Source organism: Pteropus vampyrus, unplaced genomic scaffold (genome assembly GCF_000151845.1).
Source record: "Pteropus vampyrus isolate Shadow unplaced genomic scaffold, Pvam_2.0 Scaffold291, whole genome shotgun sequence".
Lineage (NCBI taxonomy): Eukaryota > Metazoa > Chordata > Mammalia > Chiroptera > Pteropodidae > Pteropus > Pteropus vampyrus.
The window spans coordinates 672,024-699,309 of record NW_011889072.1 but is presented as its reverse complement, the minus strand read 5'-3'; the positions used below and the strand labels follow the sequence as shown (position 1 = coordinate 699,309).

At 47.8% G+C, this 27,286-nt stretch overlaps 1 protein-coding gene across 3 annotated transcripts; it reads right to left on the bottom strand.

Moving 5' to 3' along the window:
* Window positions 1-27,286, bottom strand: SEPT2 (septin 2). Of its 3 annotated transcripts, none has more exons than XM_011376268.2 (13): window positions 27,034-27,286; window positions 22,604-22,631; window positions 21,234-21,354; window positions 14,372-14,458; window positions 13,549-13,672; window positions 12,349-12,483; window positions 12,059-12,176; window positions 8,327-8,428; window positions 7,796-7,941; window positions 6,135-6,218; window positions 5,059-5,116; window positions 3,625-3,730; window positions 1-2,094 (listed from the first exon to the last, which is right to left on the bottom strand). In XM_011376268.2, the coding sequence occupies exons 2-12, from the start codon at window positions 22,610-22,612 to the stop codon at window positions 3,629-3,631; spliced, it is 1,086 nt and encodes a 361-aa protein (XP_011374570.1). In that variant the 5' UTR covers window positions 22,613-22,631; window positions 27,034-27,286; the 3' UTR covers window positions 1-2,094; window positions 3,625-3,628. The 3 variants fall into 3 exon arrangements, with proteins under 3 accessions (XP_011374570.1, XP_023376866.1, XP_011374571.1); XM_023521098.1 differs by lacking the exon at window positions 27,034-27,286 and adding an exon at window positions 26,723-26,802; XM_011376269.2 differs by lacking the exon at window positions 27,034-27,286 and adding an exon at window positions 26,723-26,802 and having other exon boundaries at window positions 3,628-3,730.

Sequence of the window (27,286 nt, the reverse complement as noted above, 5' to 3'; positions counted from 1 at the left end):
TTAATGTCTAAACAATAGTGCTTTATTGATAAAAGGTTAGTTTCAATGGATACAAAACTGCTGTGTAAAATAGTTTTTAAAATACATTTCTATAAAGATGACCTCTTAGTTAAAGAGCAACTATCTATTAGCAAAAGTATTTATTTAGGTTTGGCTAAAAAAAAAAAAAAAAGGGATTTAAGAGTGCAGAGGTGTAGGACAACCCACCCAGCTTAACCCTAACCATCATGGGGGCGGGGGCAGTTAGCACTGGGTAGTAATTTTACTTAAATGCACACGGGCTTACATCAACCACCTGCAAATGTCCCCTTGCCTCCCTTTAAACAGCTTTTACTGGCAGAGTTAATAAATACCAAAAGAACCCAAATAATTGGTCTTGAATGGAGGTACTCTAGAGTCATACACCTTTTCTTGGTGGAAACTTTGCATAATGTGCCTAAACCTAAAGCTTCTGACCAGTCACAATTATGCAACAGGGAAGGGTCGAGTCAGCAAGAACACAGTATACTTTGTACCATATTAATGTATTCTGACCCTCATTTTATTTTTTGGCTCAAACGGAAAAACCTCTTTATCCTCAGATGGAGCCTTTTCTCCATCTCAATCCCTCCTGTTACAGCAAAATGAAAATATTAAATAAACCAACACCTCCAGGTCTCCTTTCACCTGTTAATTTCTGGGGACCCATTTGCCAACGTCAGAAACACTGGGAAAAAGCCTGGGAGCATCAGCACCCTCAATCACGACAGGGAGACTGGCTTGGGAGATGGGGGCAGCGGGGGGGGGGGGGAGGCCAAGGCCACAGAACACAGAAAATACCAGGTGTGGCTCGGACTGGCGACATCTGCCAACCAGCCCAGATCTGAAATGTCTTTCATTCTTCCATGATACATGGAGAAATCTGTATTACATATAAATGAAGGAAATGGCAGTAGCTGAAATAAACAAGACAATCTGCACATTAAAAAAAATGATCACTGCTATTTGCCACCTTTTAGAAAACCATTCAAAAAAGAAACAGTTAAACAAAGCCAAATCAGGGAAACCTGGTTGGCATTTTGGGAGTCACAGGGCTGAGGCTTCAGGGCCTGTGACAGGTCTGGGTTCAGAGGCACCCACTCACCAGAGAACCCTCATTTCTACCACTGAGGCAGATTTCCTACACCTTCAGTTACAGAATATATTAAAGTGCAGTATAAAAATATAAAAATGTTAGTTTCTGAACAGATCAATTGTTAATTTTCCTTAAAAAGTTGTTTTTTAATTTAGTTGAGTAAAAATAGCTTATTGACTCTCACCGTTGGTGAGAATCTTAGTTGCAAGATGAAAACTAGGGCCCACGGTGCTTTGTTTTTGTAGCAGAGTATAACCAGTAACGCTGAACACTACAAAAAGTGGCTTGTGACAAGTTCCCTGCCTAGTGGTTTAAAAAATGACCCAATATAAGAATCCAGAGACTTCTCAAAGTTTATCCCTAAAAACCTGTTTCTTAAAAGAAAGACATGTAAATATAAATGTGTATCTCATTAGATAATTGTGTCATTTGGTAAACAGTAAGTGTGCAGGTGAATTAATGGTACTGAACTATAGCAGCAAAACCCGTGTCAGGTGTCAGGTGTCGCACCCAAACAGAGGCAGGTAGGGAGGAGTCCCCGCACGACACATGTGCCCTGGTGAGTAAGCAGCCTTGTGCCTTGTCTGTCACCACATCCATGTCTCTATCACTCGGGAACATTCTGGGTAAATCTAAATGTTTCAGAAATACGAGTGCTCCTCAACGATTAATTGGTTAGGCCAGCCGAATCACAGCAACTACACATGCTCACTGATCCCTGGGAATCGATCCCGACATTAGTGGTTAGTTAAGGTGAAAGAAAATGAAAATGCAAAGTTCACTCACAAACATAAAGTATACCCTAGTAACGAATACAAATGTTTAAAGTACTTCATACAAAAGAATATGGCGAAAGTTTAAAAAAGTTAAAATCCTGGGCCACAGGCACTGTAACATGTGGTCCGGCACCCCTCCAACGATTTCTTGAAAACACAGAGCTGTATTACTCATCCGGAATGTTTTATCTTGCAAAGTGTTTTCTGGAAAAACAAAGCACAACATGTTGAAAGGCTTTGATCAGTAACAGCATTATTTTTTGTGTAACAGAGCACAAACTGGCGATAGGACTGCAGTGTTAACCAAGGCAAACGTCCTTTATAAGGCACTGGGAAACAAAGTACAGCAAAACTGAGAAGTGTATAAAAATATCGATTGATTTTCTGTACCTAAAGTCGAATTTTCATAATTAAAGCTTTAAAAGCAACAGCAGCAAGGTCAGAGTAAAAGGGAGACACCTATGAGCCTATCGGCCACCCAGCCTGGAGGAGCCCGCCCCTGCATCCCCGCTTCTTTCCGCTTCCCCCGTCTGCTCCCAATCTGCTTTCGCTGTCGGCCACTGGAGTCACTAGCTATGTGACCACAGGCAGATCGTTTTACACCCCGGCCCAGCATCAGTGCCCTTACTGGTGAAGTGTGAACTTGGCACGCACCCCTGGGACTGTCCCAAGGTCTCCGTGATGACGAAAGTAAAGCGGCCAACTCTGACGCAGGCTGGGGCTGCATGGATGGTCCCTTCTAGTAGCTGCTTACACTGGACGTGTCTCTCTGTGCCTTTCTGTGCGTATATTTTACTACTAAAACCTCTCCCAACAAGCCACGCAAGGCAGGGGCTGTTTTGGTGACCAATGCGCCAGTGTGCTCCTCTAAGTCCTCCCTTCATCACCTGTCCCTCTGTCGTGGAGAACTTATGACAGGTGTCCAGGCCTCTGGGCTCCTTGCCCTCTATCTCATCAATCCTGCCATGTGTCAGCTAAGCCTTGGGTCACTCACGTCACCTCCCTGTTTTCACCAACACTTTTGCGCCTCTACGACTAGATCCCTGACTTGCAGTGAGAGTCCTCCTCTACGCAGACCCGCACCAGCTCAAACTGTCCAGCCCGCTGTCTGTCTGCCGTGGAACGGTCTGCCCTCACCCAGCCCCGTGTAACTGCTGCTTCCTATGGCTGAACTCTCCGGCCTTCCTCTTGGAGGTGATGACAGCAGCCACCTAAGCAGCTGAGTGCCCACCTGTCCAGAGGACACAAGGAAGCTCTGCCTAGTCCTGGGTCCCTGGTGTCTGCAGACTCCCTTCAAGCAGGAAGGCCGGACTTACTACGTGACTTGCGATTACCAGGGGATGGAGCAGAGCTGTGGTGACGAGCGGGAGGTCAACGACTCCATCGGGGTAACCCTGCCCTACCTGGCATAACCCACCCCCTCTCTTGCCAGCTTTACTTTTGGTCTCCACAAGCCATTTAATAACATTTAAAATTCCCTCTGAAGACATGTTTTCAGCTTTAATAAACTTCTACTCGTGTAACTAATACGAGCTACTTTAACATAATTTTTCTTCTACTGCCCACCATAGTTACAGCTCAGAAAACAGGAAGACTTTATTTTTACTAGGCTGGAGGAGTGGAGACGCTTCCATTTTTAGGAACAGCCCTCTTTCCCTCAAGACCAGGGATGCAGAGACAGACTTCAAAATGCCAAGCATGAGTGACAAAGGCCTGTCATCCAGGCATCCTCACCACCTCACACGTGGTGCCCGTGGACCCCGCCGTCGCCGTCCCCGCCCTGCATCTGCAGCTGCATCTGCGCCTGCATCCTCGCGATCATCTCCTGCATGCGGCGGAGCTACGAGCACAAGACGTGGGGACACGTTACTGGTTGTCAGGGTCTGCTGTCCCTTATTCTTGACAGGTGTTCTGTGAGTCCTACGATTTCAACTTCTATGCTTTCCCGAAACATGACAGAGTTAACATACAAAGGACTCTCACAAACCAGTAAGACAATCAGCAACTCAACAGAATATTGAACAAATAAAAATATGCAATTCAAGTAAAAAACAGAAATTATCAATAAACAGAAGTAAAAAAAGACAAGATAAAGATAATATTTTTTAATTTAAAAGGCTGGAGAAAACTGCAGCGCCCAGGGATGATATGCAGCCAAGGGGTGCGGGGCTGGTCCCAGCCACTCGCACGGCCAATGTTTGCCCTTCGTAATCCCTGTCAAGTTTCATCCTTGTGGTTTCTATGTGTTTAGAAAGACCTCTAGGCAGCTGTTACGAAACACTCACCGAAACTTTTTTCAGGTAACTTAGCGGGTTTTTAAAATTTAAATAGTTGACATATATTGAATTAATTTGGCCAAAGAAGCAAGTCCTACTTTCCTTTCCGAAAGGCTGGCCTGTTCTACCATCGTTTACTATGTCTGGATTCCACAACTCTACAGGTCTCGGGGCCAGCTTCATCACGGAGGACGTTTCCGCTCTCCCACAGGTCCCAAGTGTGCGCCCAGGCGGCGGCCCACGCCCGGCCACACCCTCCAGACAAGCCCCGTTCTCCCACATGTCTGTGACCAGTGCAGCCAGCCCCCTCTCATTAATCCACTCCTTACAGTGCCCCGTTTCCCATGCTTAGTCTTCAAAACACACATTACGATTATTTTGTCAAGCTCTCCCCAGAAAAAAAACACTCAGCAGACACACACGACTCCGTTGGAACTGCACTAAATTTAGAGATTAACTTAGAACTAGGATCTGGAAATTAAGCATCCTAACAAGCTGTGTGTATATTAAAATTCTGAAAATTTTGTCACTAGGTTTTTAGTTTCTTTCTCATGTTAAGTTCTATGTATTTCTTAAATTTTTGTTAGTGGCTGTGAATGGGTTTCTTTCGTTAAATTTTCTAATTGGTTACAACCTATGCATAGAAAAACTGACTTTCGAATGTTACAAAATCAGTCACGTTACTACAGTCTGTTTCCAAGCTTTCTATTAAACTGCTACTGGAGAATAAATGAGGTGATACGTGCAAAGCAATATGCATACTATGTACAGATTTATGTATAAAATACATTAGTTATGTGAGCTATTTTCCTTCTCAAAAAATAACTACAAATAACACTTTTTGATGTAAACTAAACAGCTTTAGACTGAAAAACAGTCCTTTTCTACTTACCTCAGCTTCCTTTTCCAGCAAAATCTGGTCTTTATTCATGTCCTCATTTTCCACTTTTCTAAGAGTTAAAAGAAATTACAATTATAATATTGCAACAAATGTAAGTTGGTTATTTTTGATGACAAGATAACACTTCATTTTACATATCTGAGAAATGTTATCTAGTTAAAATTACATAAACTTTTTCACTTTTCTGATTAATGACATAAAAAAGAATGCTGAAAAAAGAGCAACATGAAATGGAAAATTCCAGAGATTCTCTAAGCTGGGATAACATTTTCATCTTTACCTACTCAAAAAATAATAGCTATTACCTGGCGAATACCCCTTTTAAAGTTAACCTTTATGCACAGACTATAACCATTACACGGCATCTGACGTCTAAGCAGAGGCGGCCAGCAGAGGCCCTCTGCGCTCACGAGGACACAGCTTCTCGTAACCAGTGGCCGGGGGTGGGGGGTGGTCACAGCCAGGCCAGCTTTTCCTCAGAGTGAGACCTCCTTGCCTCTGACACCTTTCTTAATGTCTGGTCCCCACATTAATATTAATGTATATCTCATACGTATCACAAATCCACATTTTTAAAAAATGTGAACATTTCAAGGAACTACAATACAGAAAATTCTTTTATGTGTGTATCACTTATTTGTTAAACTCTAAGCAGAGATGTGATTTTATCAGATACAAATCAGGTCTCAAACAAAAACCTATTAGGACTGTGAAAAAGAAAAGCCAAGACGGGGCGGCCACGTGAGTTTCGGAGGTGGGGAGGGGGGCCTGCTGCCCTCCCCTGATGAGGGTGCTGCGGTTTAACACCCTCCCTCATAGACTCAAAGCTAGTGCCCGGCCCTCCCATCTGAAGCTGTTCTTTATGTGCAGATGATTAAAAACTACCTTTAATCACTCACACTAAAGAGCAGGCTAAAAAACCACAAAAACTAGTGTCTTATAACAAGAAACCAAATCATGTTGCTTAGAGGTCAAGAAGGCCAAGCTAAACCCATCCAGGAGAGGGACGGCATAACCTGGGGTGACACACTATGCACAGAGGGGGACAGCATGACTCGAGCAATAACCTGCCGCCTCTTTTGAGCCTCTCGGAGCGGAAGTTCTCGTAGTGCAGATCCTGGGTCACCTCTTGGAGGTCCTGCATGTGGGTGCTGAAAGAGAAGAGAATGTGGGGCTGGGCCGTGCGCGCCACCGCGCTGGGAACCGCCAGTGGAGGACGTGGAAGAAACCCTCGTGATGAAACCCCCTCAACCTGGTAAACGATGTGAAGTCTCTGAGATTCCAGGGTGGGGGGTCAAGACTACGGAGACGTCTGCAGAGGTATGTCTCTCCGTGCTACCCAGGAAATGACACGCAGACACACTCGCCCGACAGGGCCCGGCGAAGAGTCCCTTTCGCAGGGACTCTGCCACAAGCACTGCCAAGCTCTGCATGAGACCATCGCCGCCGGACAGAGGCGGATACACAACGAGATTTGAGTTTTTAGGTAACCAATGTCTGAAACGGGATACACGTTTCTAAACATAACTACAGGAGCGGCACTTGCCTCTTCTAACCCAGGGGCCCTCAGCCCCCAGGCCGCAGACTGGTACCAGTCCTGGCCTGGTAGGGACTGGGCCGCACAGCAGGAGGGGAGCGGCTTCGAGGAGCAAGGCTTAGCCTATGTGTGCAGCTGCTCCCCAGCGCATCCCCGCCTCAGCTCTGCCTCAGCTCCTCATGGGCCCACCGTCCCTGGTGCCAGAAGAGCTGGGGGCCGCTGGTCTAATCACCATAGGAAGACACTCCTCCTTAAGCCTGATTTTTGGCCCAGTGTCTCTAAACATGTTGGTGCTCGTAAATGAGCGAAGGTGTCACTTCCTGTTACCCGCAATCCAGGGCTGCTGTCCCTCTGAGAAACACACAATTGACCCCGGAGCTGTCTTCGGGATCCACACTGCCCGTGACGGGACCCTGCCAGCCAAGGGCTCATCCTGGAGAGCTGGGTTCACGTTAACTACCTTACACAGGGACTGAATTTCGCTTACCATTAGCTTAAATAGTAATTTTAATGATGTTTTTGTGATTTTAGTTCACTCGAAGTTGCTACACCAAGCGGACCCTGTGTGGCACACAAGCAACTTCCAGTTGTTCCGCGTTCATCTGGGTCCGCCTCCTCCGAGCTCTGTGGGCTGCGGAGGTCACGGATTTTAGCTGTGCTCCGTCCTTCAGCCTCTTTACTCAAGAGCAACAGCACTGCACACATGTTACTGGACGCGAAAGCTACTTTTAGGGCAAAGCAGTCTGTTCTCGTCATGGGGTGCTCCACTTGCTAAGAGGCCATCAAGCATCGTGGGCTGGCCAGGGCGTCCCAGGAGCCTGAGGCCGACTGGCCATGGTAACGCACGTCAGCCAGCGCCAGGGAAGCCGCCGCTGCCCGCGCCGCTGAGCCCACCTGGTCCTCAGGGAGCAGGAGCTGGCCCAGGCTGGTTCAGGGCGTTTACTTTTAGCCTCGAAGGAGACCTGGGAGATCACTGGGGAGTGTATGAAGCTCCCGACCACGGGTGAAGGGGCTGGTTGGTGTATCGCCAAGGGGGACTCCAGTGAGGGCCTCCGGCACCATGCCCAGTGGCCCCCGTGGCAGCTCAATGCGCTGGAAGCTGCCTCTGTGGCCACTGGCCACTCCCACCAGGAAGCCACCAGGAAGCGCTGCCCCGGGCTCCACACTGCTAACGGGGCAGGGGCGTCTTACATGAGCATCGTCCTCAGCTTCAGAAAGTCATTGTGCTCCGGGTTCTCCACCTCCACGACGCCCCACGGGTAGAGGCGACCTCTGACCTTCTTGCCTTTGGCTTCAATCAGCTGATTGGATCCGACCACAGAGAACGGGATGCTGGCCTAGAGAGGGACAGCCAGGCTAGACAGACTCCACGTGGGGACCCAGTGCTCACGGCGCACGCATAGGGCACTTGGCTGCTTACTACCAAGTTTTCTTGGAAAGCTACTGGCACACAAACAACGTTTGACTTCAAAGTGGCAGTTACCTCCCCTGTGGGACAAACTGCCTGAAAGAAATTAAACCTGCAATGAGATTTCTGACCCTTATGGTGACAACGAGGTCCAAACCTATTTAAAGCACAGACACTATTGCAAGCACACCTACCCAGACACTTTCTGAGTCAAGCCTCCCAGGATTCCGCCCTGTGCCAACTCCTTTTGTTTTGAAGGCAGGCGACACAAATAGGCCTTGGCGACCTCATGCACCTGAAGACAGAGTTCTTACCTTGAGGAGCCTAGTCTGCTCTTTAAAATCTTCGTCTTCATCCGATTCTGCATCAGGCAAGTGATAGATCTTGATGTTATGTTCTTCGATTTCATCCAGAATCTGAAAGAACGTCGAGACCAGTAACAATTTTAACAAACTGCACAAATTCTAGTCAAGTCCAACTCGACCTATTTGAAAATATGTCAAATCACCCAAACGTCAATAAAGAAACAGGTTACGACGGTTACTTTCCAATGACTTCACGCAGGGCCGAAGGCGTTTCTACGTTAGGTCCTGTCCACGATGGCAGTGACGCCACCATCACTTCAACGTGTACAGCGGCCACGATAAAAGCATGTCATAACAGGCCCTGAGGTCGCCACATGCCACCACGGAAGACGCTGAGGCACGAGAGGAGCCACACGTTGTCGCCAAGGGTCCCTGAGGAAGGGCAGGAGTCTAATGGGAGGAGGAGGGAGAGGTGCCCGGGGAAGGCCTTGTCAGAGCCAAGGAGGGGAGGGCGCGAGAGGTAGGTTTTGGAAGTAACAGCAAATCTAGGAAGGCTGGAGTGCAGGACACCGAGTCAGGAGGACCACCGGAGGGACCAAGTGGAGAGTCCCCTGAACACCATAATGGGGGTCTGGGAATCCGGATTTTAACAGGCAGAAACTGGCCGGTGGTAGAGCCTCATACTCTATGCTGTCGCCAGGCTGTAGAGGGGCTGGGCTGAGGCCAGCTGGTCTCTCATTAGTCACTGACCTAGACACCCAGTACTGCACCACCTATGAGGCGGGGAGCTGTGCCCACTCACACGCCAGGGCCTGGGCCTTGTGCACGGATAGAAGGGGCTCTGCGACAAGGAACCTCACCTCGCAGGGTGGTCTGACCATAAGTCCCCCAATGGACAGGTCACATCCCAAGCATGTGCATCTTTCCTGAAAGGGTCCCCTGCCCTCACTTGGCCAAGCTGCTGCTTCTGTGCCTCTAGGGTCATGCACCTTTGTGACGTCCCTCTAAGACACTCCTCCTTAAGCCTCGATCTTAACTGTCCTATAGTCTGCACCACCTCACTTCCCCACCTCGGTGTGAACTTCCTTATGGTCCCTCCTTAACCTCAAATGCATAAAAGAAGCCGCAAAACCGTCACTCCCCAGAGCATTTAAACCATGCCCCGTCCCCCCCGCCACCACATATATCATCAGCTTGGCTCAAATTCTTACAAAAATTCTCTATAGGTTTGGATGTTTCTTAGTCAACGGCCCTCAAGGGAAGGGAGAACATAAACCAAGTCAGCAGGAAACACCCTACCTCGAACCCTGCTCACGGATCTATTCTTAGTATGACCCTTCTGGCCTCGAATGACCAAAACCTTAGACTTAAGGCACAGTCTGCATCCACTCAGGCCCTGATAAAGGCCCTCTGCCCCGCCCCAACTCCCGCACCTTACTGCCTGGCGTCCTTTCCTGTCCTTCCCTAGTTCCTCCTTCCTGAAGGAGATGGAGGAGGCAGCGGCCAGCAAGAGGAAGGGCTCTGCCCGCTCCTGCCACGCCATCTCTCTATGCTGGCCCCAGAAAGAGGGCGCGCACTGCGGATGAAAATGGACTTGGGAAATAGTTAATAAATAGGCGATTCAGAATTGCAAGAGGGGAGTGAGAAGTGCGCAATCGGGATGAGCACCCGTCTCAGTGTGAGTGACTGCGAGGCTTGTGGGACGATCCACGGTGCCAGGGAAGCTGGGAGACAAGCTTGTGAGGGCAAGAAGGCTTCTGCTCACACCCGTGGGTCACGTGAAAAGTGGGGTTCTCAGACAGGAAAAGCAGAAGCCACAGGGGATGACGTGATAGAATAACAGTAAGCAATGCCAACATCCCAGGATCGGGAGTCAGGAAGGTGGTAAAGAGGCAGGCAGGTGGGTCTTGGGACACAGCAAAGCCCACGGGTGAGGATGAAGGCCAGGGATGGCCCCACATGCCAAGCCCAAACAGGACACCTGCAGCTGGACCGCGAGCCAGCGTGGAAGAGCCTGAGAGCAGCTGGAACAGCACGAAGTGCAGGCTACAAAAAGCAGCGCTGGCGGAGGCCTGCAGGAGGCTCCTGGGGACCAGGGAGGGGCAGCGCCGGTGGGCAGCGGGAGGACCGGCAGTGGGAGGGGCGCAGACCGGGAGAAGGAATTACAAAGGCCTGAGACGAAGCACTAAAAAGGTTCCCACTCACTGCAGGCTTTGCCATCGGGCCCTGTGCGTTTTGGATACGGGATCAGACACGAGCACAGAGCGTGCTGTGACGTGCCCCTTCCCCTCCGTCTCCGTCGTTGAACCAAACACCCTATAAAAGATGAAGCTCCCGCTTAAAACACTTATGTAAAGCACAAAAATGCCCAAGCTTTCGGGGGCTCTTCCAAGGGCCTGAATATTTCCTAACAGACTGGCAGTCACCTGAGACAATAAGGAAATGGCTGAGAAATATGAGCACAATTTAATAACTGCTATGGAGAAGATTGCCAGAAGAACGTGGAAACACCAAAATCAAACGGTGATGTCATCTGCAACATGATAGCCACGTCTGAAAACAAAAGGAAAGCAGGAAACGGGAGGCCGGGAGAATGCGCATGGCCAGCAGTGGGACGGCGGCTCACAAGAGCGGTCGGAGCAATCGGGGGACTCACACTGGAATGGGACACCACTTCCCATCCTCCGGTGGGACGTCCTTGGCAAGCACTGGTAACAAACCCAGGACTGTTCCAGGAGGTGGAGAGAAGAGCCTGCTTTGGGGATCTGTGGTCATAAATCTGAGGGAAACGGATCCATCATTCAAAAATTTAAATGTGCATCGACTTCCTTCCTAACAATTCGTCTCACACACAGTTGCGAGGAGAGACGGATATTGACGTTCACTACGTAAACAGTGCTGAGTGCTCCTGTCCTAAACTCTTGGAACACACAGGTGACCCAAACAGAGGTTCCTGACATCAAGTCCGAGGGGGCGGTAGGAAGGCCCAGGAACACACTGAAGAAATGCTCTGTGTGCACTCAGCAGAGTCAGGGACAGTGGGAGTGCTTTCTGGGTGCACTGGGATCTCAGAAAGTCAAATGTCAGAATGACATGTAGATAGTTGATCCTCCTCCGAAAAAAAAGACACACACAGACATGTTCCAGAAGGACAGATACTGTTACCAGTGCTTGCTTTGTGGAAAATCAAAGGAACTCGTATTTGTAGAATTTAGCATGCGAGTCTGGACTTTCTTAAGCACACAAACAAGTATATAATTTTAAAAAGGTAAATAGTTAAACTTATACCAGAGAAGCAACAAAGAAGCTTCACGGGGTAACGCAGAAGAGGGTGCTGCAGAGACAACCGGCCAGCGCTGCAGCCGCTGGGAAGTGAGGGCACAGCGGGAGGCAGACAGCTGCAACGCCACACCTCTCTGGCCAAACACGGGCCCTTAACACGCTACGACACCCGACTAAGTGGACCGTGTAGAGCAAACTGTGTAGCTGGAATAGGAGAAGTTCACGGAAGTGACCACACGCCCACGGCCACACCATTTACCGGACGCGTCGCGGAGTCTGCTCACCAGCCACCCTGTAAGTCACTGGCGGCATTTTCGCCTAAGGTGAATTATGAAAGACAGTAAAGGCTCAACACCTCTTTGTGAAGGCAAAGTACTAAAAAACCACAAGTACCACATACTGCTTAAAAACCCCCACCGAACCCCACATCTCACGCCCCCACTCCCGTGAGACACTCACCCTCTTCTTCAGGCGCTCACGCTCCTTCAGAGTGAGTGTGTCGGCTTTTGCGATGACAGGCACGATGTTGACCTTGTTGTGTATCGCCTTCATAAACGCAACGTCTAAGGGCTTAAGTCTACAAATGATTTGAGAAGTGCCACATGCTTAGGGAAAAAAGATCACACACAACTTTTTCTCTCAAAATGATTTCAATTCTTACATTGGAATGTGCAGTTTGGGGGCAGGATGCACACCCGCGTGGTGTTACGGACCCCGAGTCGCCACAGCAGGGGCGTGCGGCCACTCACCCGTGTCCGAAGGGCGAGATGAAGTAGAAGCAGCAATGCACCCTGTTGTCGATGATGTGCCGCCGGTTCAGGCCACTCTCGTCATGCAGATACCGTTCGAACTGCTCATCGACGTAGGAGATGATCGTCTTAAAACTGAGAGGAGCACGGATGCCAAGGGTCATGGGCCACCAAGGCAGGTGGGCCCTAACTTCAAAGACGAAATGAGTCTTCCTAGCCCCTGACCCCCTACCGAATACAAGCTAAAATTCATCTGTAGGAGAGAAAGGAAGCTGTGACCTGGATTCGCAAGACGGAGATGTGTGGAAACTGCCAAACATAATGACCTCCAAGTGCTGGGGTCAAAAGCCTGAAAAGAACAGTCTCGGGGAGCCTGAGACGACCGAGTAAAGACCCAGGGTTGCCACCGCTTTACAAGGTGTCTGTGACGGGGACGAGGGGTACAGTGGCAGCAGAGGACGCGGGCACGAGAGCAGGTGTGTAAACTGTGCAGTGGCACATCTGCGTGACACAGAGACGACTGGCAGAAGGACAAGTCCCTGACGGAGGAGGAGGAAGAGGAGGAAGAGGAGGAAGAGGAGGAAGAGGAGGAAGAGGAGGAAGAGGAGGAAGAGGAGGAAGAGGAGGAAGAGGAGGAGGAGGAGGAGGAGGAAGAGGAAGGCTTCCCTCCTCTGTCCGCTTGTCCAGGGCAGGAGGCGGTGCCCGTCCTGCCCATGGTGAGCGGGGCCAGGGCTCTGTGTGGTCAACGAACACGGCGCTCTCGGCGCAGCCCTGGCACAGGCCGCTCGGCCACTATCCCTTCCTGTCCTTGTCTGTGCAAATGATGCCAGTGAGCAGCCCCTCAGAGGCACCACGTCTCGAGTGCGTCTGAGAGATTCCACGTCCTCACACACGGCAGGAGGAACACGGTGCCCCAGTGTTGAGGCCATGGCCATGGCTCAGGTTGGGCGGCTTCGCTCACACCAGCGCTGGCTGGCTGGCTGGCTGGCTGGCTGGCTGGCTCTCAGATCTCACTAGGATGCTTTTTGAGAAAAATACCATTCCCTATGAAACTGCTTATTCAAAACGTCATTGACGTGCTTTAAATCATCTCGTTTTATGACATAGTTACTCCAAACCGTGAAATCAGTCATTGACACTATAAATTTGAATACATTAGGACAAATGTAAATAGGCGCTGTGTCCCAGGGGAGTGCGTACCAATCCCTGCAGTTGATGGCATCACCGTAGCCAGGGGTGTCCACCACTGTCAGGCGCAGCTTGACCCCTCGCTCCTCAATCTCAACAGTCGAGGCCTCAATCTGGACAGTTCTTTCAATTTTCTCTAGAAAAGAAACAAACTTAATAAGAGAATGTGCCTTAACAGTGAGCCAGTTTGCGAAGAGAAGAAATGACCTGTTAGTTACTTTCTTCTTATTAAGCAAGTGATTTGGAAGTCACTACCTCTCTCTGAGGAAGGTTCTCAGGAGGTGACATGAGGATTGTGTAAAAATGATCCCAAAGTCAGCAAGGGAAACGCTGAAGCCAAGATTAAAGGGCTGCCTGGGAAGGTAGAATGTCTTTTCCTCTAAAGACTGAATTTAACACCACTCGTGAAAGGGTGGCCTGGCCCCGTGCAGCGGCCCCGGCCCCAGGCTCGGCCTCTATGGGCCTAATCCACTCCCTCGACACCCACTCATGGATGCCGGGGTGTGCTGACACCGGAGTCGGACGACATCCACTCCCAGTCACCTCCTGCTCACACACGTTTCTAAGACAGCCCTGTCACTGGATCCTCTTGTCAAACATACACCGCAGACAGGAACTATTTACCACACTTTACAAAGAAAAACTAGGCGAGGACAGACCCGGGTCAGAGTCTACAACACAAGTGCAGCATGCCCTTCCCTCCCGAAATGACGCCTTCCTTGTGTTTAAGCTGAACAAAAGCCAACAAAACACAAGGCTAAAGCGTAAAAGACCACATGAGCTCTTCAACAACTGTCACACAGAAGTATAGAGGACGGTGAAGGGACGTTTCTACCTGCAGCTCCAGGTATGATTCTTTCTGGGTAGAGATCGGTCAGGAACAGGCTGTTGATGAGAGTCGACTTGCCTAGACCCGATTCACCTGCACGTGAGAATGAGAATGACATCACGACGTTGTCACACAGGTCATCTGCAGAGCATTATGGGAGGCCTGGCAGGGGGCTGAGCACCTCACGAACAGCATTCTCGACTCCACACGACTGAATTTGGTCCACTCTGCCCCGTTCTAGCGACGGGACAGCGGTGCTCACAGGCCAGCAACCTGCCCAGGGCGGGCCCTCTGTCTGCAGCCAGGTCTGGGGGACGTCACGATTCGTGCACAAGATCAGAAACACGACCTCGCCTCTTCACAGGTGTGTGGAAGAGTTTAGAGACGGGTCTTTATTTTTTGATAAATAGAATGCAAAGCAGGTTTTTCGGTTATGAGTTTTACTAATTGTGTTTAACTTATCACATTTTCAGAAAACTGAACATACCAACTTAACAATGGCAACAGCACTACACCTGCCTCCCGAGCTGTGGGAAGGGGAAACCAGCAGACGCCGAGCCTCTCGTGCACACGCCCACCCGCGATCGCCAGCAACCAGGGTGGGGGAGGGCACTTCCCTCTTCCTGTTTTGACCCCCCTACCCCCCGCCACTGGGGTCCCAACTCTGCCAACTGCCAACCCCCCGCTCACTGCCGACCGGAGCATGACCATTTAATGCATTAAGAATCTCTCTTTAACTACTGTAACTACATATTCTGAATATTTGAAATCTAACTGCAAAGAAGATGCAAAAAGTTAAATCTTATACTCGAAGGAGCAAGAACAGACGGCATCGCTTCATTGTTTGTTGTCATCTAAGGCTGGACTCTGCATGGAGAGGCGCTTGTGAACCTGGTGCCCAAATGTCGCCTGGGCTCCCCGGTCTGAACCGTCTCTGCTGAGTCCCGCACAGTACACGGAAGGCGTACAGGCCTGTTTCAAAATCATTGTTGTTGGGAAAATCGAGACCCAAAGAGGGAACGTGAAACGTGTAGATGGACAAAGTCAAGATCACACTTTAACCAGCCTGCAATTTTCACAGATGAAAAGGAAATTAAAAGGAGAAAAGCAGAATTACACGTTAAACACATCCAAACGAGAACATGAAAATGTGGCTAGATGTGTCACCCTATCAGTTCCCCGTCAGTAAACAGCCCTGCAACGCCCCTTTACGTCCTTTACCACACTTGAAGGGGCTTTACCAGAACGCGCTAAATCCTTTCTGCATCCCTGGCATAGGTATCACTGCTGGGTCACAGGAGAAAGGAGGACAGATCAGTCCCTGCTCCCGTTGAGCTCTGCACTCCAGCAGGGAGATGACAGTCGCTCTACTACCAGCTGAGTCGTGACAGCTGTGGAAAATAAAGCTCAACAGTCGCTCTACTACCAGCTGAGTCGTGACAGCTGTGGAAAATAAAGCTGAAAAGAGACCAGTTGCAGAACCTGAGCAGAGGCACCTGAGCCTCTTTCCAAACAGCAGTAGCAACACCCCAGTGGCTGATTCTAAGTCTTAACTGAGCGTGTAAGTGGCCACGTCGTTTGGAATAGCGCCTGCGTGACACCTACAAGCGATGCTCGTTCACTCAGAGCACACTGCCCCGGGGTGTGCCTCTGGGTGGCCTGGCTCTGCTCTCTCCGCTTCCAGGAACCTCTGCCCCAGCGAGTTGTTTTTCACACAAGTGCCTTTAAAAGGGCAAAACAAGACCCAAGAGATTTGGACCAGTGTAAATCCATCACTGTCCAAAAAATGTAGCGCGAAACACGCTGGGGCCAGGTACCCTTTGAAAGCAGTGACAGCAAAGACTGACAGCGATGGGAGGCACTGAGTTTGAGAAGGGTTCCCGGTCACCCATGAGGAAGACAGAGTGTCAGGCACCAGGGGGCACCACGACACGAGAAATACGCGCAGAGGAGAAAAAGCTGAGCTTCCTTTCACAATAACCATCCTGAGATCCTATCAGGCAAATTGTCAGGAAAGCTTTAGATTTTCATCTGATTTAACCAACACAAGAAACTGCTTCCCCAAACAAGGGTACAAGGGCCTTTTCCGAAGGCCCGTGAAGGGCAGTATTCTAAGTGGTCAGCTTTTCTGCCCGTTCTATCACGAGTGAAGGAGATGGCAGGACGGAGCTCCAAGGAGAAGGATGTTCCCACAGGCCCCAGTGCAAAGTGCCACCCACTCCGGGCTCACGTGCCTGCAGGAAGGAAGACCTGCAGCCTGGGTGTGTGTTCTCGGAACGCAGGAACCTACAATTGCGCCAGCATATTTTCATTTTCTAAGCTTAGTTCTGAAGTTCTCAGTGCTCACTCTAACCCTCTTGTGTACTTGGTCACACTAGCCATCCTACTCTCAAGCAGGGAACATATTTGGCGATACGCTTTATAATTTTAATCTTGCTTTTCTTGAAACTGAGTGGCCACCCCGCATAATTCTGGGAGGCCAATAACTTGATGGAACTTATTGCCAGCTATTACCCTTTGAGCAGGCACTTCAGCATGGTCATGTTCTCATGGACCTGCCACCTGGCTTCTGCCTTGAGGTCTTTACATTTATTTGTGATTTTAAAATTCCTTGCAGATTGCTGCCCAAACATATGTAGTCTTTCATTTGCATGTGGTGTGCCATTTTGGGAAATTTCTTATTTCTTTAGAAGTCTGCCATAATTTTAAAAACTACACCTTTTCTCTTTAATAGTTCCTGGCTCACAAGCTGGGTACATTGGGGTTTTCCTGACATGCCTCAAGCTACTATCAGTTACAATTTAAACGTTGAGGGTTCTGTGGTCAGCTTTCTAGTTGTTCAGTACCTATCTTACCCTTAATCTCCCACCTACCTGCTTTTATATATTATATATTTTTACACCTACAGCACCTGTTCTTCTAGGTGGCCTCCCATCCAAGTGCTAAACAGCCTATCTTCAGAGATCAGACAGGATCAGGCGTGTTCAGGGTGGCATGGCCGTAGACGCCTTTTAAATCAACTTCGCCGAGGTATGGTTTACCTGTACCTTGATCAGTTAAGTGCACTCATTTAAACTGTACAGTCGGATTAATTTTGACAACAGTATGCATTCAGGTGACCTCCACTCAAGATGATCTCTCTACCCTCTCTAGCCCCCAGTTTATGCATATGTCAATCTGCTTGTCACTACAGACTGTCCTAGAACTTCCCAAGTGTGGGCTCACACAGCTCGCCCTCTTTCGTGCCTGGCTGCTCCTGCTCAGCATAATTAACCTGAGCGTAGTTAACCGTGCTGCACACACTGAGCGGTGCTCCTGCACGGGCACAGCCGTCTGCCAGTCCAGCCTCCTGCTGCTGCGACCATCCTTCCTTTCACTCTGCCTTGTCCATCAGCATGTAACTGACACGGCTGTGTTCGAGTCTGTCTTCTGCTACACTTTTTCTACTTGTCTTTTTTTTTCTTTTCCTTTCTTTTGAATTGAGTACTTTTTAAAAAATATATTCTATTTTATTGAAGCTACTGACTTTTCACCAAATCTTTATTTTTCTAGTGGCCGCAATGGAGTTTAAATATGCACCATTAATTAACTTGGCGGTCTTCCCTCAAATATTATATGGCATCGCGTAACCCAAGAAGCTTACGAGATGCTTCATTTACCCTCCTGTCCTCTGTGCTAACCCTGTTCATTTCATTCCTCCATGTTCCACATTACTTGTTTAAAAGCCAGTTATCTTTGAAAAACTTAAAAAGCAAGAAGCCTCTTACGTTCACCAACATATCTGCATTTCCAGTGCTCTCCCCTCTCGTTGGCCTGCAGAGCCTCATTTAAGATTTCCTATGTGCCAGTCTAACGGTGATAAAGTCTCAGCTTATTTATCTGAACATGTATTTCGTCTTTTTTTTAACCTTTATTTTAAAGGGGTTTTTTTGATAATCAGAACTCTAGGCTGACGATTTTATTCCTTCGGTACTTTAAGCCGTCATTGCTCATGAGAAGTCAGCGGTCTTACCTTTGATCCCTGTATGCATTTTCCTAGCTAATTTTGATTTTCTCTGTTCACCAGTGGTTCTCAGCTCCTCCCCCTTGCGCGCCCTGGCGTGCTCTTCTTCGAATCGCTCTGGTGTTTCTTTTAGCCCGGATGCTTTCTTGCGGCCTTTCCTTTGCAGTGCGTAATTTGCTGTTGAGCCAATCAGAAACCTTTTCATCTCGGATGTTGTATTTTTCTTAATCTCTGGAAGTTCCATTTGGTTCTTTGTTTTCTTCCATTTATCTCATTACATTCATGTTTTCCTTTAAGTGCAGGTACACATTTAAAATACTTAAAGTCCTCGTTTGTCTATTCTAGCACCTGCCATTTCTGAATCTACTGCCTAATTTTTCTCATTATGTGCCAATTTTTTGGCTTCTCAGCATACCCAATAAATAACTTCCTACTGGATACTAGGTATCGTGAATGTTACGCTGTAAAGGCCTGGACTCGATGTCCTCTGAGTGATGGGCCTTGTCCTGGAAAGTAATTTGCAAATCAGCTGGATCCTTTCAGGTCTTGCTTCGAGCTTTGTTGGGGAGGGTTTAAGCAGCCTTCACGTTTGCACCGGCCCTACCCTCCCAAGCAGGGGCTTTCTGGGGTTTCCCCCGGGGACCCCACTCTGACTGTCTAACTCTGTGTAATCTCCAGTTGGACTCAGTCCCGTGGTTCCATGCTGCCTAGCCTCTGAAATTTAACCCCACCCACAAGCACTTCCATGTTCAGCCGCAGTGTCTGAGGAACCCCAATGCAGATCTCTGGAGTTCTTCTTTGGAACTCTGCCATGCTATCTCAGGACCCAGTCACCTCAGCTTCCCTGGACTGTGATCCGCCCTTCGGCTCTGAGACCCTTATGCTGACTTCTTCCTGGAGCAGAGCAGGTAAATGGCAGAAAGCGGGAACGACTTTACAGTGTGTAAACTTTTCCTTCTCTCAAGGATGGAAGTCCGCATTGCCTATTGCAGAATGTCCTAAAAGAACTGTTTGTTGCTCTACTTTGATCAGCCTTTTAGATCTTCATGCCAGGAGGACTACTAGTCTGATGGCAGTTATTTCAGAGATCAGCAAACTACAACCCGCAGATCAAACCTAGTCTGCCACCTTGTAAATACAGCTTACTGGAACACTACTTGCCTATCTGTTGACATTGCGAGCGGCTGCTCCCCATGACCACAGTAGAGTTGAATGGTTGTACTGAAAAATGTATGGTTCACAAAACCTTAAAAATTTACCACCTGGCCCTTTAGGGAAAGATAGAATAAACAAATTACTCTATCATGGCCAGAAGCAAAAATTATTGCCTACTTTTGAATGCATTAAAATTAAGTAACTGTGACAGATCACACTGGAATTCTCTCTTGTATTAGGAACTTGAACTTGCACGATCATTATCACGTAATTGTGATCCTAAAACATGTCACTATTCAGTTCTCTGGACCAAAGGTCCCAAAAATTTCTTTCATTTCAGATTTATGAGCTATTTAACCCAGGAGACAATCATCTGTCCTACTCATACATGACCATCACCAGCCTACCTCCGCATGTTTTGGAGAATTCTGCAGTTATCGAGAATGAAATAAAATGCGACATGGTTAGCAGAGTTTACAGCTCCTCGGCCGGTAACTAACTCATCATGTTAGGCTTGCTAATAGACATGCTCCAGCCCATGGTAAAATATATCTGATACAACATAAAAAAATTTCAATTTCAAAGGACTTTAATAATTTTTAAAAACCTTGTATAGTAAGTATTGTTGTTTGTTTAAAATACGTCTACCATAAGGACGTGGTTCCATAGTGTAGCAGTTAGCACATCTGCTTTACATGCAGAAGGTCCCGGGTTTGTGCCCTAGTGGAGCCACGGTCCATGGTCTATGACCATGCCACCTTGAACAAGCCCAATGTCTGATCTCAGAAGCTAAGCAAAGTCAGGCCTGGTCAGTACTTGGATGGGAGATCACCTAGGAAGACCAGGTGCTGTAGGCATAAACAATAATAAATAATAAAAAAAAATAAAAATAAGATACGTCCACCGTAAAAATTTAAGGAGTTATTTTTTTTTAGTATTAAACACACCTCTGATTAAACGTGTATTAGTTATCTACTAATATGGAAATTACTATCAATTCAGAGGCCTAAAACAACAATAAACATTTATTATTTCATACATTTTTCGGGTCAGGAATTTGGGAGTGTACTATTGTGGGTGGTTATCGCTTGGGGGCAGCGGTTCTCTCATGCAGTAACAGCCAATGTCAGCCAAGATGGCTATCATGACAGGCTTAACTGGGGCTGGAGGGTGTTTCTGAGATGGTCCTTTACATGGCTTCTGGCAAGCTTCAACTCCTTGCCCTGAGGGGCTTTGCTATAATGCTGCTGGAGTGTCTTTCCAACACAGTGGCTAGCTTCCCCCAGAAAAGTGAGTCAAGAGAAGGCAAGGTACAAGCCACACGTCTTTTATAACCCAGTCTTGAAGCCATACACCTTCACTTCTGCAGTGAACTACTGGCTACACAGGTGAGCCCTATTCAAAGTGGGAGGGCACTGGAAAGCTGCACGAATACCAGCAGGTAAGGATCAGTGCGTGACATTTTGGAAGCTTGTTGCCACAGTGAGTAAAAACTTTCACTACATATAAATAAATGACAGAAAAATTATAATTTTACTCAAGCAAAATTTTCTAAAAATTCTCTGTCCCCCAAATTCCCAAGTTATTTGATTCTGCTATCAAAGGAATTTTCCCTATGATGTTAGGGGTAATGCTATCATTATATCCCAGGTTGGGATGGGGAGACAGCCACACACTTAATAAGCTGGAGAGTAGAAGTTAATTTCTTACCGACCACCATCAGTGTGAACTCGAAACCTTTTTTCACTGATTTTCGGTGAACTTGGTTGGGAAGATTTGCAAATCCAACATAGCCAGGAGTTTCTGGATTTATAAACTGAGTTGGTTGTTGCTAAAACAAGATTTTACCAAAAAAAAAGAGAGCAAATAAACACCTTATTAGTTGCTTTTAAGATATAATCAAGCTGTGACATATATATCACTAGTTCTTGCAAGTTAAAAACACATAACATCAAAATGTCGCTTCTATCAGAAAACCGATGGTACTCACTTAAGAACGTTAAAAAGAAAAACCAATGCAGTATCATTCCATGCCAATATGCTGACCTAAAATTACATTTCTGTTAAGTGATTAAACAATCCATAAAAGAAAATACTTCCAGGTGTCAGGTGTGATGTCTTTGTGAAAAGTATTCAAGAAACATCATGTCTCTAGCTATATACCTAGCTCTACGGAACAGAGCCTCATCAAGGACAAGGCAGGCAACTGAGGGGTCAGCTTTTGAATATCTAGCTTCGAAGACTGAGAGAGAGAAGACTGAGAATGAGGGCGCGATCACAGCTGACAACACCAGAATGTCGATGTTCCCTGATAGACGGACACCTGATCTGAGGAGTGATATCTGACAAAGCCAGCACAGGAAAGCTGGAGAACGGGGCAGTGGCATACTATAAATGGGAGGAAATCAAAGACACAGCAACCGACACATTAGACGAACTGATTTATTTTCTACATGTATATTCACACATGCACATGTGTAAAAAGAACATTCCCAAAATGTTATTCACAAAAGTGGTTATTTCTGGGTGATGGAATTACAGTTATTTTCCTTTCCTCTCATTTGTGTTCTACACTAATACTTGTATAAAAAGCAAAAGTCAGTGTGATGCTTACGCATCAGACGATAAGGAACACCCAGAGATTCAAAAACAAAAGGCAAAAAGAAATGATAATCTTGTAATTTTAACCTCAAGTTCTGCTTTTCTCAGCATGCCTTTTAGAACTAATTTACTTCAAGGTTCTAGGCTAATTTGCAAGGGCTAATGTAAGCCAATTTATCAGGTTTAAGAGTCCCGCCAATTTCATCCTGATAATTAGTAGAATTTTAAATTATTTTTTGATTAGTCTTCTGGAAATGATCTAAAGACCCTAAATGGATTGTTATTGATGTGTTTAGAAACAAGAAATTGGAAATCTGAAATAAGAAAGCTCAAAGCTTTTAGGACAATTAAATTAGAAATCTGTTTTAATGAATCATATATATCACTTATATTAAAACAATGAGTAATAACTCTTGACTATAAACAGTCTGAAAAATAAGTCTCTCCTCATACCGTAGATAAATGAAGTGAGCTCTTACCTTAGACATCTTTAGTGAAGTTGTCAATCTGCAACAAAAAAAAATACACGTATATCTATAACATATACATTTAACTTTGCATGGATATAAAAGACACATAAGGCATCAATAGCTTCTCAATCATATCAAATACCCAGAAATGATGAAATTATCTCATTATGAAATTACACAATTAGGCCGATGAAAGCAAATATATACCTACTTATATACATTCCAGTTTCAACAGTCTTCGAACTTTTTTAGTACTGATGATGTGTTAAGCGCTACAGACGAGCTCATGGAACTGTCATCTCCTTTCTCTCTGAACCTTTTTAACAAAGGGGCCTGGCGAGTGCGGTTTGCCACCTGCCGTAGACTCCCTGAGCTCCTGAGAACTAGGCTGAGGGCACTGGACTGCTTGAGAAGTGTGTCAGAGATGCTTGGAATTTTAATACAAGCTTTAGAAGTCTTGAAGCTTTGGAAAATGTGTGGTCTGTAGGCTAACCTCTGGTAACAAAGAGATGAATGCGGCCAGATTTGATTCCCTTTGGGGCTTAAGAAGGTATTGCAAAACTTCTTTCACCTTCTGGCCTGCCCATTTCCGCCAAACCTCAACATTCCTGAGTGCTGCGCGCGCACGCACGCTGTTTCCCTTTTGAATGGAAATGTTCCCCACCAGCTCTAAAGAAATGAGGCCCCTACGCCCCCACGTACAGCTGGTTAACCACCGTATGGGCAGGATTTGTAAGCTTTTAAGGCTAGAGTATGTGAAAGAAGGGTTCTTAGTCTCGGTTCTCCTTAGTAGTGGCCCACTGAAAGCCTGACCTTTCCTTACGTCTGGCAAGAATGAGGGGGAAAGAGAAGGGCGAGATGAATACTTATATGCAGTCTGTGAGCGGCTTCTTGCTATGACATTACTAATGAAGGGGGGGGCCATTATCAGGTGAAGCCTAGAGCTCAAAGGACTAACAAGCAGGTGAAGCCGGATCTACAGTAACCAAAATGTTTTCAGCCTAGGTAGTGAAATTAAGGTAAGCTTACACGAAAGTAGAGCTACTAGGCAAGAGAAGGAGATGAATCAGAGAACATCTGCCATTGGTTTACGGAAATATCCTGAATTTTAATAAAGCAGTTTACTTAGTGTTTTCGCTAGACTTGGCTGCTGGGTTTTACAGAAGTCTCAGCATTCGTTCATATGATTTTATCCTTTATCTTGCTGTAACAAGTTATATTGATAGATACTTTAGGTATGTTTCTGGAATCTAATTGCCAGCAAATATTCAGAGAACTTTTGCATTTATGTTGATGAGTGAGGCAGACCTACGGCTAACTAGCTAGCTTTCTTAGGTCTCCATTGAGGTTTGTCGCTAAAGTTGTGCTGTCTTCACTAAAAAACTGAAGTGCTTTCCATTTTTACGTAGTGGCTTGAATGGCAGCGGTGCTAGGTGTTCTGGGCTGGATGGAGTTCGGCTCCATCTAGTCTTGGCCTCTCTTCCTTGGTAGATCTTACCTGGCTGTTCAGTGGCATTTGTTCTGAACGGGTTTTCCAGTACCTGGTTCCCTTCTGGTAACCTGTCTAGGAAGTCATCTGTTTCTTCCAGATTTCTGAATTTGTGGCTATCTTGAAACATGTAGTCTCCTGTATCTGTGATTTCACCTCCTATATCGTCTTTTCTAGATGTATTTGCTTCTTTCCTTAAAGGGACTTCTGAGAATTTGTTTCGAAGAACCAATTTTTGGATTTACTTACCTTTCTGTTAAGAGTGATTACTTCTTAATATCATCAGAACCAAATTTCATTATTTTCAGTGTTCCTTCACAATGAAAATACATAAAACCCAAATTCTCATTTGAGTCTATGAGGCTTTCGCTGTGTCTTAGATTTTGCTTGTCTTCTTTCCAGTGCTTTCTAGACAGCATGTGGTTCTGCTTTTGTTACCCTCCTTGATTCAATGGTTATCCAGGAACGTTCCGAATTGGGAGTTATTTTTATCACACATACCTTGCCATTTTAACAGATCATGATTTGTGAACACCTACTGTAAAAATCTCTTAAAGTTTGTTGAAATTTCTTTATACCGGCTACATAATTTACATTTAGTTGCTTTTTCTTTATGCCACCAACCGAAGTGCCTGGTTTCCAATTAGACAGTCTTGACCAGAACACAAAATGCCAAAAGCTGTGATTAATTTAAACCATGGTGCAGACCAGCTGGACCCCCAAACCTCAGAAATGTGGTCAAGTGAAAATTTTATTCTCAGGTTGTGCTCATTCTAGATGCTAAAAAACGTTTAAATTTTTTTCTCCTTGACCTATGGCTTCCTTCTTTCACAGAATACCCCGATCCCAATTCACATAGAAGCCAACTTTTCCAAAAGATGAAGAACAGATAGTGGCTTAAACATATTTTGTTGGTGGTTTTTAAACTGATGGATTATCCATAACTACCATTCATTGACGTGTTACTCTTGTATTTATGTACATCACCCCAGTCCAAAAAATGACCTTGTAGTGTAGGACCCAGAAGGTCTGTAACCGCCTATCCAGAGCCCTTGGAATGTTCTGGCATTCAGATTCTTTGGATTTGAGAAAGGCACACGTATGGTACACCAAATTAACACCCTTGGCCGCATTTGGGGCAGCACCCTGCAATCGAATGTGTTTTCTGTAGTGACCTGTGGGGACCATTAGCACAAAGTGGGATAAACACAGGATACATAAACGGCTTCAACACAATTCTCTTAATAGATTTTGGAGGTCCCCCCTCTGGGAAAAGTAACAAAAATTCTTCTTTTTTCAGCAGTTTGCCTTTGGAGTTGAGTATAAAAGGGATCTGAATCACATTTACGAATCCTTATAGGGGGAGGGTGCCCCCCAACCCCTCCCCATTTCCCTAGGTCATCCTGCTAGTCAAAAAGCAAATCTGATCTGATTGAAAATCCCTGTTCTTTACCCTGGGCTGCTGTGCTGGCATAACAATTAAGATGAAAAGTAGAATATCAGGATCTCCCTTATAGCTCAGTCACTGCCCAGATCTGACAGAGCAGTACACACTGCAGGGTAGGGTGCTGGGTGGCGCAGAGACAGACTGAGTTGAAACTACCAAAAGTGAAAATGATGAACCTCGATTTACAAACACCAGGAAACAACTTCATAATCCCTCACCCCATCATATACCACCCCGTACGATGGCAAGGCTGCTTCAGAACATTAAATTTAGGTGTTGTAACGACTGGAGTCGTTCAACCAATACTGGAGAGCCTATATGGGGGGGTCACTGTGCTAGGTAATGGGTAAGGGTGACAAGATGCACACATTCCCTAGGCAAGCAAAGGCGGCGGTAACTGGGGTCCAGGCAAAAGAAAGGGCTTCGACCAAGGAAGGCCAAAGGTGAGAAATACCACAGCAGCTTCAGCAAGTGCAATGTGGTTGGGTCATGTGATTGGGGCGGGGTGTGGGGGGGAGAGGACAAACAAGGTGGGGGGGGTGATAATGACAAAAATTGAGGCCGGAAAAATAAAAGGTGGCCAGGTTTTGGGATCCTGTGGGCCTCGTGGGAGTTGGGGCTTTACTGAAAGCATCTGTGGCCTCCGTCGGTCTCCGCGCGAACGGCAGCCGGTCTCCACCTGTGGCCTCCGGGTTTGGCCCTGCACAGGGCAGGGGCCGCTGCCTCCTCTCGCCGCCCCGTCTCTGCGGCCAGGCAGGGCCTGGGAGTTAACAAGGCCGCAAGGACTTCTCGAGACTTATTCTCTGCCGGGGGCTGACGGGATAGACTGGCCCATGTCAGGGCGACAAAAGGATGGCCGTACGACGAAAGCGCCCGACAGGCCACAACCTGCACTTTCGCTCCCGTATCAGGACCACCACGACCACCACCCGCGCGTCCGGCACCCCGGGCCCATTACTGAGACCGCTCCACGTCCTTCACACAGGGTGAGCAAGGGGCCAGGCGGGTGCTCCCGGGACACTCCCGGCGCTTCCGCCCGAGCCACGGCTCCGGGGAGAGAAGGCCCGCGGGCCGGCCGCCCCTCCCCCACACCGCGCGACCAGCCCCGCGCGCCCCGAGCGCGCCCCCTGCCCTCTCTGCGTCGGCCCACAGCTCGCACCGCGGCGGCGGGGACCCCCGGCGAGACACTCACCGCGGAGGAGACGAGGAACCGGAGCCGACTGACCGCGCCGCGGACCGCCCAGCACCCGCCGCCCCGCCCCGCGCGCACGCGGACGGCGTCACCACGTCGCCGCGCCCCTTTGCCAACGCTCTGCTCCCCTCCCCCCGTCCCGGCTCCCCAGTGCGCAGGCGCGGGCGCATCCGCGTCTCCGCCTCTGCGCAGGCGCCGTGCCCCTCCCACGGCGGTTGGCCATATAGAGGCTGGGGGTGGGGGGAGGTCAAGCGTAGCCTCTTCTCCTTTACCAAGATGGCGGCTCGTCCCTGTTTCGCCACAGTTCCTACCTTATGAGCTTGGTTTCCTTGCGCTGATAAGAGTGGAACAGGTAATGTGATTCGTTGCCTTGTGGGTAACTAGAGTGGGAGGAAGCGCGTTTCTTTAGCAGGAGCTGAGTGACCGCTGAGGAGAAGAGGGGCGGTCGGGGTGGGGGGAACGGACGGCGGTACGGGTGCGGAGCGACCGCAGGGAGGGGGGCCTTCGCCTCCGGCCCTCTCCTCCAGGAAGATGGCGGCAGCACCGAGCTGGGAGCGCTGGAGC